Below are 15,913 nucleotides of genomic sequence, written 5' to 3' on the forward strand. Positions count from 1 at the left end.
AGATTGCTGCCTGCTCTTTCCTCTGGAAGCTTCATCCCAGATGGGCACCCGCCAGATGCCAGCCAGAGCTCTCCTGTATGAGGTGTCTGTTGGCCCCTACTGGGAGGTGTCTCCCAGTGAGGATACCCCGGGGTCAGGGACCCACTTCAGGAGGCAGTCTGACCCTTCGCAGAGCTCAAACGCTGTGCTGGGAGGTCCCCTGCTCTCTTCAGAGCCATCAGGAAGGGACGTTTAAGTCTTCTGAAGCTGTGCCCACAGCTGCCCCTTCCCCCACATGCTCTGTCCCAGGGAGATGGCAGTTTTATCTATAAGTCCCTGACTGTGGCTGCTGCCTTTTTTACTAGAGATGCCCTTCCCAGAGAGGAGGAATCTAGAGAGGCAGTCTGGCCACAGCAGCCTTGGTGAGCTGTGGTGTGCTCCATGCCATTTGAACTTCCCAGCAGCCTTCTTTACACTGTGAGGGTAAAACCACATACTCAAGCCTCAGCAATGCTGGACACCCCTCCCTGCATCAAGCTGGAGTGTTCCAGGTCCACCTCAGACTGTTGGGCTTGCAGCGAGAATTTCAAGCCAGTGGATCTTAGTTTGCTGGGCTCTGTGGGGGTGGGACCCGCCGAGCCAGACCACTTGGCTCCCTGGGTTGAGCCCCCTTTCCAGGGGAGTGAACGGCTCTGTCTCGCTGGCGTTCCAAGTGCCACTGTACGGAAAAAACACACTCACACAAAAAAACCTCCTGAAGATCGGTGTCTGTGTGAATGGCTGCTCAGTTTTGTGCTTGCAACTCAGGGCCCTCGTGGCGTAGGCACCGGAGGGAATCTTCTGGTCTGTGGGTTGCGAAGACTGTGGGAAAAGCACAGTATCTGGGCCAGAATGTACCATTCCTCAGGCACAATCTCTCACGGCTTCCCTTGGGTAAGGGAGAGAATTCTCTGACCCCTTCTGCTTCCAAGGTGAGGCGATGCCCCACCCTGCTTTGGGTCACTCTCTGTGGGCTGCACCCACTGTCCAACCAGTCCCAATGAGATGAACAGGGTACCTCAGCTGGGAATGCAGAAATCACCCACCTTCTGCATCGATCTGGCTGGGAGCTGCAGACTGGAGTTATTCCTATTCAGCCATCTTGCCAGCAATCCCGGAAGCTCTTTAATCAGGCCCCACTTGTCTATTTTTGTTTTTGTTGCAGATGCTTTTGGAGACTTCAGCATGAAATCTTTGCCAAGGCCTATGTCCAGAATGTTATTTCCTAGGTTTTCTTCTAGTTTTAGGTCTTACATTTAAGTCTTTTTTTTTTTCTTCTTCTCTTTTTCCTGACACAGGGTCTTGCTCTGTCACTCAGGCTGGAGGGCAGTGGTGTAATCTCGACTCACTGCAACCTCTATTTCCCAGGTTCAAGTGCTTTTTGTGCCTCAGCCTCCCGAGTAGCTGAGATTACAGGCAAGTGCTACCACACTGTTTTGTTTTGGTTTTGTTTGGTATTTTTAGCAAAGACGTGGTTTTGCCATGTTGGTCAGGTTACTCTCGAATTCCTAGCCGCAAGTGATCCTCCCGCCTCAGCCTCCCAAAGTGCTGGGATTACAGGCATGAGTCACCATAGCCAGCCTTACATTTAAGTCTTTATTCTATCTTGAGCTGACTTTTGTATATGGTGAAAGGAAGGGGGGGGTCCAGTTTCAATCTAATGCATATGATTAGCCAGCACCATTTATTGAACAGGGAGTTCTTTCCTCATTGCTTATTCAACTTTGTCAAAAAACATGGTTGTAGGTGTGCTTTATTTTTGGGTTCTCTAACTTGTTCCACTGGTGTTCCACCCAAACCTGTTCCACACAGTCTATGTGTCTGTTTTTGTACCAGCACCATGCTGTTTTGGTTACTGCAGCCTTGTAGTATAGTTTGAAGTTGGGTAGTGTGATGCTCCTGGCTTTGCTTAGGATTGCTTTGGCTATTCAGGCTTGTTTCTTTTTTTTTTTTTTTTTTTGAGATGGAGTCTCACTCTGTCACCCAGGCTGGAGTGCAGTGGTGTGATCTCAGCTCACTGCAACCTCCATCTCCTGGGCTCACTCAAGCGATTCTCCTGCCTGAGCCTCCCAAGTAGCTGGGATTACAGCTGCCTGCCACCACCCCTGGCTAATTTTTGTATTTTTAGTAGAGACGGGGTTTTACCACGTTGGCCAGGCTGGCCTTGAACCCCCGACCTTGGGTGATCCACCTGCCTCAGCCTCCCAAAGTGCTGGGATTACAGGCATGAGCCACTGTGCCTGGCCTCATATGAATTTTGGAAGTTTTTTTCAAATTCTGTGAAAAATGATGTTGGTAGTATGATAGGAATAGCACTGAATCTGTAGATTGCTTTGGGTAGTATGCCCATGTTAACAATATTGATTCTTCCTGTCCATGAGCACAATGGGCAGCATGGTCATTTTAACAGTATTGATTCTTCCTATCCATGAGCATAGATTGTTTTTCCATTTTTAAATGTTGTCTGTGATTTCTTTTGGCAGTGATTTGTAATTACTGTTGTAGAGATCTTTCACGTCCCTTATTCCCAGGTATTTTATTCTTTTTGTGGCTATTGCAAATGGGATTGTGCTCTTCATTTGACTCTCAGCTTGAACGCTGTTGGTGTATAGAAATGTTGCTGATTTTTGTACACTGATTTTGTATCCTGAAACCTTACTGAAGTCGTTTATCAGATCTAGGAGCCTTTGGGTAGATACTATGGGTTTTCTAGGTATAGAATCATATTGTCTGCAAAGAGAGATAGCTTGACTTCCTCTCTTCCCATTTTGATGCCTTTTATTTCTTTCTGTTCCCTGACTGCTCTGGATAGGACTTCCATCACTATGTTGAATAGCAGTGGTGAGAACGGGCATATTTATCTTCTTCTGGGTCTCAAGGGAAATGCTTCCAGCTTTTGTCCATTCAGTGTGACGTTGGCTGTGGGGTTGTCATAGATGGCCCTTATTATTTTGAGGTATGTTTCTTAGATGCCAGTTTGCTAAGGGTTTTTAACATGAAGGGATGTTGAATTTTATCAAAAGCCTTTTCTGTGTCCATAAAGATGATCATGTGGTTTTTGTTTTTAGTTCTATTCATGTGATGGATTGCATTTACTGGTTTGCATATGTTGAACCAACCTTGTATCCCAGGAATAAAGCCTACATAATTGTGGTGGATTAGCTTTTTGATGTGCTGCTGAATTTAATTTGCTAGTATTTTGTTGTGGGTTTTTGTGTGTATGCTCATCAACGATATTGGCCTGAAGTTTTTTTTTTTATTATGTCTGCCAGGTTTTGGTATCAGAACAATGCTATCCTCACAGAATGAGTTAGGGAGGAGTCCCTCTTTGATTTTTTGAAATAATTTCAGCAGGGTTGGTACCAGCTCTTCTTTATACATCTGGAAGAATCTGGCTGTGAATCCGTCTAGTCCAGGGCTTTATCTGGTTGGTAGTTTTCTTTTTTTTGTAATTACTCATCAAGTTCAGAACTTATTATTAGTCTGTTCAGTGTTTCAGTTTATTCCTGGTTATTCCAGTCTTAGGAGGTTGTATGTTTTCAGGAATTTATCGATTTCTTCTGTTTTCTAGTTTGTATGTAAGAAGCAGTTTGGCTTATTGTTAATTTGAGCTGAGTTTAGGTCACTTGCCACCAGAAGAATGCTGATTAACATACTTTCAAGTAGTTTGAATTTTTACTTAATTTTTTCAGTTAATAACCTTTTTCTGAAACTGATGTGAAAGTTTTCCATTTTATTTTTATTTTTCTAGTGAAAAGATCTTAAATTTTTAATAGATATACTTTATTGTTAGAGAAACACAAGTTTATCAGTGTCTATATTTCTCTACTCTTATACAGATAAGAATCATAGTATATTACTCCAATTCCTCTTTCTCTCTTATATATCTGTGATCAATACTTATTTAGTCCTAAGAATAATTTTTACTGCTCACAATTGCTTCTTGCATCCCAGTTTCCTCTAGGATCCATTTACCTTCTTGCTGAAGAATATCATTTAATATTTGTTTCAGAGATAGCCTGTGGGTATACTTTTTGTACCTGGGTCTGAAAATGTCTTTATTTGTCCCTCACATTTGAGTAGGAACAGAATTTTAGGTTCATAGTTATTTTCTTTGCAGTACTTGAATAATTTTGTTCCATTTCTTTTTGTGTGCACTTTATGGATAAAGTTTTTTCTTTCTGGTAGATCTTCAGACCTTTCCTATCGTTTGTGCTCTGAAATTTCACTCTAGTACAGAGGTTGACAACTGCAGTCTGTGGGCCAAACCTATCTTGCCATTTGCTTTGGTATAGCCTGTGAGCTAAAAATAGTTTTACATTTTTAAATTTGAAAAACAAAAGAATATCGTGACATGAAAATAATAATAGATGAATAGCTCAGTGTCTATTATTAAAGTTTTATTGGAACACAGCCAAATACACTTGCTTACATATTATCAATGGTTGCTTAATTGTGGCAGAGACCCACAAAGTCTAAAGTATTTATAACTGGTTAGAAAAAAATTGCTATTCCTTCTCCTATGCATCTTTTTATGTGCTTAAACAGCTAAAACTCTGGGAATTATTAAGCTGTTATTTCTATTGCTTACAAAAAGGATTTCTTATGCCAGTATCCCAAATCAAAAACTTTTCAGTTTTTTCCATTCTATTATTCAGTTCAATGGCTGCATTTTTCCTATTTAAAAAACTTTCATTTCTAAGAAACTGGTTCTACCGTTGGTTGAGGAGTGTGATATTCTCTCTTATTCCTTTGAAAATAGTAAACATGTTCATTTTGATGTCTTGTTCTGATTGTGTCTCCTTCCAAAGGTGTAAGTTCTTCCATCTGTTGAGTATTTCATTGATATTTCTTAACTGTTTGATATTTGTGCACCTTTTAAGTAGTTGAGAACGGACTGCTGCCTCTGTTCTCACTGGCTGCTTAGGAAGGGGCAGTGGGGTTGTTGGGGTTTTTAATGAGAACAGGGATAAGAGTAGGGGACAGAATGAGATGGGTTTGGATGTGTTGCTGAGGTGTACCTATTTAAGTGACTGGGCTTTCTCTGTTCCAAGCTCCATAGTCAGGGCTTTTGTCTTTCCTTTAGGGGTAGGGTGGGATATACAGGAGTTGACCTCGCTAGATGCATCTTCTTCTGGTCTTCTTGCTATTGGTTTCAGTCAAATTCAGGTGGTGAACATTAAGTGCCACTCCCATTACCTGTCTAATTGTTTTATGTGTCCTACTATGAAGACTCTAAGCTGCTGGCTCCTTCATTCTGATCCCATCTGCTTTCCTCCTTTTAGTGGCCCGCTGAAAGTTTCTCTTCTTACTTTAACTGATGTTCTGTATTTCTTACTTTTATGTGGTTTGAGACTGAAAACTATAGCATGCTTTCAGCTGAACTCAGATGCTGAGTCTAATGCTGGTCTATATTACTATATTAATGCTAGTTTTTAGAAGTCCACTGAAGTGTTATTTGTGGTCTAATATATATTTTATATATGGTTTATGAACATAAACCACAAAGATATTTTTATCTGTTTTAAGGTAATACTTTACTGTGTCTTCAAGTAATAGGTTTCAATTTTTCCTTTTTTGTTTTTGCTTTAAAAATCTGATGTTGGGGGGGGGGTGGCACCAAGATGGCTGAATAGGAACAGCTCCAGCCTCCAGCTCCCAGCGTGAGTGACACAGAAGACGGGTGATTTCTGCATTTCCAACTGAGATACTGGGTTCATCTCACTGGGGTGTGTCAGACAGTGTGTGCAGAAGAGTGGGTACAGCCTAACGAGCGAGAGCTGAAGCAGGGCAAGGCACTGCCTCACCTGGGAAGTGCAAGGGGGAAGGGAATTCCCTTTCCCAGCCAAGGGAAACTGTGACACACAACACTTGGGAAATCGGGCACTCCCCACTAATACTGCGCTTTACCAAGGGTCTTAGCAAACGGCATACCAGCGTCTGGCTCGGAGGGTCCCACGCCCACGGAGCCTCCCTCATTGTTAGCACAGCAGTCTGAGATCTAACTGCAAGGCAGCAGCAAGGCTGGGGGAGGGACGCCCACCATTGCTGAGGTAAACAAAGTAGGTAAACGAAGCAGCTGGGAAGCTGGAACTTGGGGGAGCCCACTGTAGCTCAAGGAGGCTTGCCTGCCTCTGTAGACTCCACTTCTGCGGACAGGGCATAGCCAAACAAAAGGCAGCAGAAACCTCTGCAGATGTAAATGTCCCTGTCTGACAGCTTTGAAGAGAGTAGTGGTTCTCCCAGCACAGAGTCTGAGATCTGAGAACGGACAGACTGCCTGCTCAAGTGGGTCCCTGACTCCCGAGTAGCCTAACTGGGAGACATCCCCAACTAGGGGCAGACTGACACCTCACACGGCCAGGTAACCCTCTAAGATGAAGCTTCCAGAGGAATGATCAGACAGCAACGTTTGCTGTTCAGCAATATTCACTCTTCTTCAGCCTCCACTGCTGATATCCAGGCAAACAGGGTCTGGAGTGGACTTCGAGCAAACTCCAACAGACCTGCACCTGAGGGTCCTTACTGTTAGAAGGAAACATAACAAACAAAAAGGACACCCACACCAAAACCCCATCTGTACGTCACCATCATCAAAGACCAAAGGGAGATAAAACCACAAAGATGGGGAAAAAGCAGTGCAGAAAAGCTGGAAATTCTAAAAATCAGAGCGCCTCTCCCCCTCCAAAGGAATGCAGCTCCTCGCCAGCAATGGAACAAAGCTGGATAGAGAATAACTTTGACGAGTTGAGAGAAGCAGTCTTCAGACAATCAAACTTCTCCGAGCTAAAGGAGGAATTACAAACCCAAGGCAAGGAAACTAAAAACCTTGAAAAAAGATTTGACAAATGGCTAACTAGAATAACCAATGTAGAGAAGTCCTTAAACGACCTCATAGAGATGAAAACCATGACACGAGAACTATGTGACAAATGCACAAGCTTCAGTAACTGACTCGATCAAGTGGAAGAAAGGGTATCAGTGATTGAAGATCAAATGAATGAAATGACGCAAGAAGAGAAGTTTATATAAAAAAGAGTAAAAAGAAATGAACAAAGCCTCCAAGAAATATGGGACTATGTGAAAAGACCAAATCTAAGTCTGATTGGTGTACCTGAAAGTGATGGGGAGAATGGAACCAAGTTGGAAAACACTCTGCAGGATATTATCCAGGAGAACTTCCCCAACCTAGCAAGGCAAGCCAACATTCAAATTCAGGAAATACAGAGAATGCCACAAAGACACTCCTCGAGAAGAGCAACTCCAAGACACATAACTGTCAGATTCACCAAAGTTGAAATGAACGAAAAAATGTTAAGGGCAGCCAGAGAGAAAGGTCGGGTTACCCACAAAGGGGAAGCCCATCAGATTAAACAGCAGATCTCTCGGCAGAAACTCAATAAGCTAGAAGAGAGTGGGGGCCAATATTCAACATTCTTAAAGAATTTTCAACCCAGAATTTCATATCCAGTCAAACTAAGTTTCATAAGTGAAGGAGAAAGAAAATCCTTTACAGACAAGCAAATGCTGAGAGATCTTGTCACCACCAGGCCTACCCTACAAGAGCTCCTGAAGGAAGCACTAAACGTGGAAAGGAACAACCGGTACCAGCCACTGCAAAAACATGCCAAAATGTAAAGACTATTGATGCTAGGAAGAAACTGCATCAACTAACGAGCAAAATAACCAGCTAACATCATAATGACAGGATTAAGTTCACACATAACAATATAAACCTTAAATGTAAATGGGCTAAATGCGCCAATTAAAAGACACAGACTGGCAAATTGAATAAAAAGTCAAGACCCATCAGTTTGCTGTATTCAGGAGACCCATCTCACATGCAGAGACACACATAGGCTCAAAATAAAGGGATGGAGGAAGATCTACAAAGCAAATGGAAAACAAAAAAAGGCAGGGGTTGCAATCCTAGTCTCTGATAAAACAGACTTTAAACCAATAAAGATCGAAAGAGACAAAGAAGGCCATTACATAATGGTAAAGGGATCAATTCAACAAGAAGAGCTAACTATCCTAAATATATATGCACCCAATACAGGAGCACCCAGATTCATAAAGCAAGTCCTTAGAGGCTTACAAAGAGACTTAGACTCCCAAAAAATAATAATGGGAGATTTTAACACCGTACTGTCAACATTAGACAGATCAACGAGACAGAAAGTTAACAAGGATATCCAGGAATTGAACTCAGCTCTGCACCAAGCGGACCTAATAGATATCTACAGAAATCTCCACCCCAAATCAACAGAATATACATTCTTCTCAGCACCACATCACACTTATTACAAAATTGACCACATAGTTGGAAGTAAAGCACTTCTCAGCAAATGTGAAAGAACAGAAATTATAACAAACTGTCTCTCAGACCACAGTGCAATCAAACTAGAACTCAGGATTAAGAAACTCAATCAAAACCGCTCAACTGCATGGCAACTGAACAATCTGCTCCTGAATGACTACTGGGTACATAATGAAATGAAGGCAGAAATAAAGATGTTCTTTGAAACCAATGAGAATAAAGACACAACATACCAGAATCTCTGGGACACATTTAAAGCAGTGTTTAGGGGGAAATTTATACCACTAAATGCCAACAAGAGAAAGCAGGAAAGATCTAAAATTGACACCCTAACATCACAATTAAAAGAACTAGAGAAGCAAGAGCAAACACATTCAAAAGCTAGCAGAAGGCAAGAAATAACTAAGATCAGAGCAGAACTAAAGGAGACAGAGACACAAAAAACCCTTCAAAAAAATCAATGAATCCAGGAGCTGGTGTTTTGAAAAGATCAACAAAATTGATAGACTGCTAGCAAGACTAATAAAGAAGAAAAGAGAGAAGAATCAAATAGATGCAATAAAAAATGATAAAGGGGATATCACCACCGACCCCACAGAAATACAAACTACCATCACAGAATATTATAAACACCTCTACGCAAATAAACTAGAAAATCTAGGAGAAATTGATAAATTCCTGGACACTTACACTCTCCCAAGACTAAACTAGGGAGAAGTTGAATCCCTGAATAGACCAATAACAGGCTCTGAAATTGAGGCAATAATTAATAGCCTACCAACCAAAAAAACTCCAGGACCAGACGGATTCAAAGCCGAATTCTACCAGAGGTACAAGGAGGAGCTGGTACCATTCCTTCTGAAACTATTCCAATGAATAGAAAAAGAGGGAATCCTCCCTAACTCATTTTATGAGGCCAACATCATCCTGATACCAAAGCCTGGCAGAGACACAACAAAAAAAGAGAATTTTAGACCAATATCCCTCATGAACATTGATGCAAAAAACCTCAATAAAATACTGACAAACCGAATCCAGCAGCATGTCAAAAAGCTTATCCACCATGATCAAGTGGGCTTCATCCCTGGGATGCAAGTCTGGTTCAACATATGCAAATCAATAAACGTAATCCAGCATATAAACAGAACCAAAGACAAAAACCACATGATTATCTCAATAGATGCAGAAAAGGCCTTTGACAAAATTCAATAGCCCTTCATGCTAAAAACTCTCAATAAATTCAGTATTGATGGAATATATCTCAAAATAATAAGAGCTATTTATGACACACCCACAGCCAATATCATACTGAATGGGCAAAAACTGGAAGCATTCCCCTTGAAAACTGGCACAAGATAGGGATGTCCTCTCTCATCACTCCTATTCAAAACAGTGTTGGAAGTTCTGGCCAGGGCAATCAGGCAAGAGAAAGAGATAAAGGGTATTCAATTAGAAAAAGAGAAAGTCAAATTATCCCTGTTTGCAGATGACATGATTGTATAGTTAGAAAACCCCATCGTCTCAGCCCAAAATCTCCTTAAGCTGATGAGCAACTTCAGCAAAGTCTCAGGATACAAACCAATGTGCAAAAATCACTAGCACTCTTATATACCAATAACAGAGAACCAAATCATGAATGAACTTCCATTCACAATTGCTTCAAAGAGAATAAAATACCTAGGAATCCAACTTACCAGGGATGTGAAGGACCTGTTCAAGGAGAACTACAAACCACTGCTCAGTGAAATAAAAGAGGATACAAACAAATGGAAGAACATTCCATGCTCATGGATAGGAAGAATCAATATCATGAAAATGGTCATACTGCCCAAGGTAATTTACAGATTCAATGCCATCTCCATTAAGCTACCAATGACTTTCTTCACAGAATTGGAAAAAACTACTTTAAAGTTCATATGGAATCAGAAAAGAGCCCGCATTGCTAAGACAGTCCTAAGCCAAAAGAACAAAGTTGGAGGCATCAGGCTACCTGACTTCAAACTATACTACAAGACTACACTAACAAAAACAGCATGGTACTGGTACCAAAACAGAGATACAGACCAATGGAACAGAATAGAGCCCTCAGAAATAATACCACACATCTACAACCATCTGATCTTTGACAAACCTGACAAAAACAAGAAATGAGGAAAGGATTCCCTATTTAATAAATGGTGTTGGGAAAACTGGCTAGCCATAAGTAGAAAGCTGAAACTGGATCCCTTCCTTACACCTTATACAAAAATTAATTCAAGATGGATTAGAGACTTAAAAGTTAGACCTAAAAGCATAAAAACCCTAGAAGAAAACCTAGGCAATACCATTCAGGACATAGGCATGGGCAAGGACTTCATGTCTAAAACACCAACAGCAATGGCAACAAAAGCCAAAATTGACAAATGGGATCTAATTAAACTAAAGAGCTTCTGCACAGCAAAAGAAACTACCATCAGAGTGAACAGGCAACCTACAGAATGGGAAAAATTTTTGCAATCTACTCATCTGACAAAGGGCTAATATCCAGAAACTACAAAGAACTCAAACAAATTTACAAGAAAAAAACAAACAATCCCATCAAAAAGTGGGCAAAGGATATGAACAGACACTTCTCAAAAGAAGACATGTATGCAGCCAAGAGATACATGAAAAAATGCTCATCATCACTAGCCAGCAGAGAAATGCAAATCAAAACTGCAATGAGATACCATCTCACACCAGTTAGAATGGCAATCATTTATTGGCTAGCCGTAAGTAGAAAGCTGAAACTGGATCCTTTCCTTACTCCTTATACGAAAATTTATTGAAGATGGATTAGAGACTTAAATGTTAGACCTAAAACCATAAAAACCCTAGAAGAAAACCTAGGTAATACCATTCAGGACATAGGCATGGGCAAGGACTTCATGTCTAAAACACCAACAGCAATGGCAACAAAAGCCAAAATTGACAAATGGGATCTAATTAAACTAAAGAGCTTCTGCATGGCAAAAGAAACTACCATCAGAGTGAACAGGCAACCTACAGAATGGGAGAAAATTTTTGCAATCTACTCATCCGACAAAGGGCTAATATCCAGATCCTATAAAGAACTCAATCAAATTTATAAGAAAAAAACTAACAACCCCATCGAAAAGTGGGCAAAGGATATGAACAGACACTTCTCAAAAGAAGACATGCATACAGTCAACAGACACATGTAAATGCTCATCACCACTTGCCATCAGAGAAATGCAAACCAAAACCACAATGAGATACCATCTCACACCAGTTAGAATGGTGATCATTAAAAAGTCAGGATGAGTTCATGTCCTTTGTAGGGACATGGATGCAGTTGGAAACCATCATTCTCAGCAAATATTGCAAGAACAGAAAACCAAACACCTCTTGTTCTCACTCATAGGTTGGAATTGAACAATGAGAACACTTGGACACAGGAAGGGGAACATCACACACTGGGGCCTGTTGTGGGATTGGGGGACGGGGGAGGGATAGCATTAGGAGATATATCTAATGTAAATGATGAGTTAATGGGTGCAGCAAACCAACATGGCACATGTATACATATGTAACAAACCTAACGTTGTGCACATGTACCCTAGAACTTAAAGTATAATAAAAAAAATAATAAAAAATAAAAATCTGACGTTATCAAGATAGTTTTTTGGGGGTTTTAATTATTTTTACATTCAACCTTTGTTGTTGTCATGCAATAATTGAATCTTTTTATTTTGGTAAGTGACTTTATTCCTTTTACATTCACTGTTCTAGAAATATTTGCATTAGTTCTGGCATCTTTAGTTTATGCTGCATGGTCTGTGTTTTTCTTTTGTGTGTACATGTTTTCTGATTTAATTAGAATGTTTAGTCTGGCTTTAGTTTTGTAACAGTTTAATTTTCTTAAACCCCCAACTTATCAGCTTTTGACAGCATCTGTTGAGACCCTGCTAATGAAACTTACACATATATTTACTTCCTTCTTTTTACATCTTCAGTTACACTATTTTTTTTTTTTATGGAATATTATGTTCTGCTCTCTTTTAATGTCCTTAGTTGTTTAGCCTCATTTCTACATTTAAATAGATTGAATACTCACTATTATTTCTTTTCTACCATCGCTGCTCATTTCTGAGCCTTTTATTTTGGCTTGTCTCTTGGTTTTAAGATTATGTACTTTTTAAGGAAGAGCTCCTGGGTATTATATAATCTCTAGTTCTCATGTTTGACAATATCTATCTGTGTCTTTATGCTTGAATACCACCTTGGCTTGGTATAAAATTCTTGGATATAGAGTTTCTTTCTGTGAGGAAGTTGCAAACACTGTTTCATGGTCCTTCAGTATTCAATTTTATGGAGGCATGCTGATTTTTTTTTTTTTTTAACCAGTTGTCTGGTGACTTGAATTTTTAAAATTGGAAAAAAAAAAAAACCTCAATGATATACCTTTATTCATCCTTGAGTTCTAGTAAATTCACAATGCAAATCTGGGGTCCATCACTATTAATTATCAGTATTTCCTGGACATGGCGTGATTTCTGACCTTTCCTATTCAGGTTTTCTTTTATTTCAAAAAAGCTTTTCTATTGTCTTTTAATATATTTTGCTATTTTATATATTCTTTTGTCTAAAATACATAAATAAGATCCCATTTGCTCTCCTTACATATACTTAATTTTCTTTTGGATACTTTTTTTGTTCTTTTCTATTACATTTTACTTGATCTTTCATAGTCTTCTTCCTCACCTCCAGTTTTTCCTAATTAAAGTCCAGAAGTACACATCCACAAAATGATTTTCATGCTTAATAGAACTGTACGGGGTACATGCAGTATAATTTTATTAATCTTCCCATTAGATATCTAGATGGCTTCCAAATTTTCACTATTATAAACATCCACACTTGGGGTGTGTGTGTATGTGTGTGTGTGTGTGTCAGGGTCTAGCTCTGTCTGTCAGGCTGGAGTGCAGTTGTGCAATCTCAGCTCACTGCAGCCTCTGCCTCCCATGCTCAAGTGATCTTCCCACCTCAGCCTCCTGAGTAGCTGGGACTACAGGCACACACCACTACACCAGGCTAATTTTTGTATTTTTTGTAGAGATGGGGTTTCACCACATTGCCCAGGCTGGTCTCAAACTCCTAGGCTCAGGCGACCTCTTTGCCTCAGTCTCCCAAAGTGCTAGGATTACAGGCATGAGTGACTGGACCACACATATTCTTTTTTTTTTTTTTTTTTTTTTTTGAGACGGAGTCTCGCTCTGTCGCCCAGGCTTGAGTGCCATAGAGCGATCTCCACTCACTGCAAGCTCCGCCTCCTGGGTTCACGCCATTCTCCTGCCTCAGCCTCCCGTGTAGCTGGGACTACAGGCGCCCGCCACTGCGCCCAGCTAATTTTTGTATTTTTTTAGTAGAGATGGGGTTTCACCGTGTTAGTCAGGATGGTCTCGATCTCCTGACCTCGTGATCCACCCGTCTCAGCCTCCCGAAGTGCTGGGATTACAGGCGTGAGCCACCGCGCCCGGCCCAATCCACACATATTCTTAACTGCAGCAATGTTGCCTCTTAAGATTGGTACGCTAACCGTAATTCCTTGTATGGAAGCTCAACGCCAAAAAAACCTTTAAATCATGCTTGTGAATCCATTTCTCTATATTCTCATGCAGTCAGGCTTAAGATACTGAGTGCACAATGAATGATTTTAAGGGTTTCCAGGTCATCGCCATAAAAATGAAATCCTAGTTTTGTGGCTAAGCAGGTTAAAGAAATCTCTCAATGAAAGAAAGTGCTTTGGTGATGGCTTGGTTCAGCACCCTCAAAAAAGCTAATATTTAATGGTAGAGGTATAAATTGGTACAATCTATATTGAGGACTATTTGACTTTATCTATGGGGCTGGATAGTTTCTGTTTATCCCTCTAAACCTGCTCTTCCCCGATCTCTATGCCTCAGGAGGCTGACCTGAATGGACCACATCAGAGACCACATTTGAGACACTGTCTCAAAAAAAGAAAAAAAAATTCATCTATCTTTCTATATATACTTAGATAGATGGAGAGAGAGGCTCTTTGGAAGGGTAAGCAAGAACATGATGACACTTGTAGCTTCTGGGGAGGAGAACTGGGTAGGAGGAAACTTCTTACTATTTCTTTTGTTTCATTGAATATTATATCATATGAATAGTGCCTGTTCAAAAAGTACACTACATTAATGAGAAAGATTAATTGAGGCCTTTACAGAAGCTATGACTTAATAAGGAAGAATTAGAAGAATTACAGAAGGAGTTACTAGAAGATGATGGAAAAAAACAGCAAATTATAAAGTTGCTGAAATGATCCAAGGAGTCAAATTCTTGGATAATTAAATTTCTTAACATGGTCCCTTTATGGAATTATGCTCTGACTAGTAGAAATACATGTAGAAGTTACTTCCTGCACAAAACCATGTATAATAATTTGTTCTAAACATAATCATCTTTATTACTGAGGGAGCTTTAGTTTATTTTATTTATTTATTTTTTTGGAGACAGATTTTTGCTCATTGCTCAAGGTGGAGTGCAATGGCGCGATCTTGGCTCACTGCAACCTCTGCCTCCCAGGTAAAAGCAATTCTCCTGCCTCAGCCTTCCAAGTAGCTGGGATTACAGGCTTGTGCCACCACACCTGGCTAATATTTTGTATTTTTAGTAGAGACAGGGTTTCTCCATGTTGGTCAGGCTGGTTTCAAACTCCCGACCTCTGGTTATCCGCCTGCCTTGGCCTTCCAAAGTGCTGGGATTACAGGTGTGAGCCACCGTGCCTGGCCACAGCTTTAGTTCTTTTAGCCTCCTCCTTTATGTACAGGGTTTATCAATATCAGCAAAATAGTAGTTTGATTGTTCAGTGATTTTGATTTCCAGTGAAAGATGAGACTTGTTAAAGGAAATGGACATGAGAAGACTATCAGGAAATGAGTGAAGATTGCTGGAAAAGGTAATCATTTAACTGAAGTTGGTTAAATCACATTTTTATGCTATTCAAAAATGGAAAAAATAGAAAAGGATTTTGTAAGGGGGTCTGAATATTCTGGACATGCACATTCCTGTTAAAAAGTTCTACAAGACATAGGGAAACTCACTCACCCTTCCTGGAATTGTGCTTGGGCAGATTCCTCTGCAACAAGAGTCTCATACTCCTCAGCAGCAAACCGGTCCCAGTCTGAGGGCTCAGGCCCATCGTTCTCAACATCCTGATTGGAAAGAAGACAGCCACAAGAAACAAAAATAATCAAAGACAAAGAATTGGAGATAGATCATCACACAAATGTATACTGTGAAAAAATCCTACCTGAAATGTTTCATTTCAACAGGTTTAAAAGAGGTGCTAAAGTAACACTCCTACGGTAATTTTCTACACCTCAAAAGGGAAAATTTAACTGTTTAGAAGCTAGGTTTTTTAGGTATAGTTCCATTTTTTCCTTTTTCTTTTTTTTTTTTTTGAGATGGAGTCTCATTCTGTCACCTAGGCTGCAGTATAGTGGCACGATCTCAGCTCACTGCAGCCTCTGCCTTCTGGGTTCAAGCAATGTCTGGCGATCGGCTTTA

At 40.4% G+C, this 15,913-nt stretch overlaps 1 protein-coding gene across 8 annotated transcripts in view; it reads right to left on the reverse strand.

The window, feature by feature from the left end:
- The window catches only part of PPP2R3A (protein phosphatase 2 regulatory subunit B''alpha), a 195,511-nt gene that overhangs the window by 32,919 nt on the left and 146,679 nt on the right, over positions 1-15,913 (reverse strand). For all 8 annotated transcript variants that reach the window (XM_008009046.3, XM_038002837.2, XM_038002838.2 and 5 more), the window contains one exon: positions 15,452-15,558. In XM_008009046.3, coding sequence (XP_008007237.1) covers positions 15,452-15,558 — 107 coding nt within the window. The remainder of the gene's footprint in view (positions 1-15,451; positions 15,559-15,913) is intronic.

The sequence above is a fragment of the Chlorocebus sabaeus genome, chromosome 15 (genome assembly GCF_047675955.1).
Source record: "Chlorocebus sabaeus isolate Y175 chromosome 15, mChlSab1.0.hap1, whole genome shotgun sequence".
In the NCBI taxonomy this organism is placed as follows: domain Eukaryota; kingdom Metazoa; phylum Chordata; class Mammalia; order Primates; family Cercopithecidae; genus Chlorocebus; species Chlorocebus sabaeus.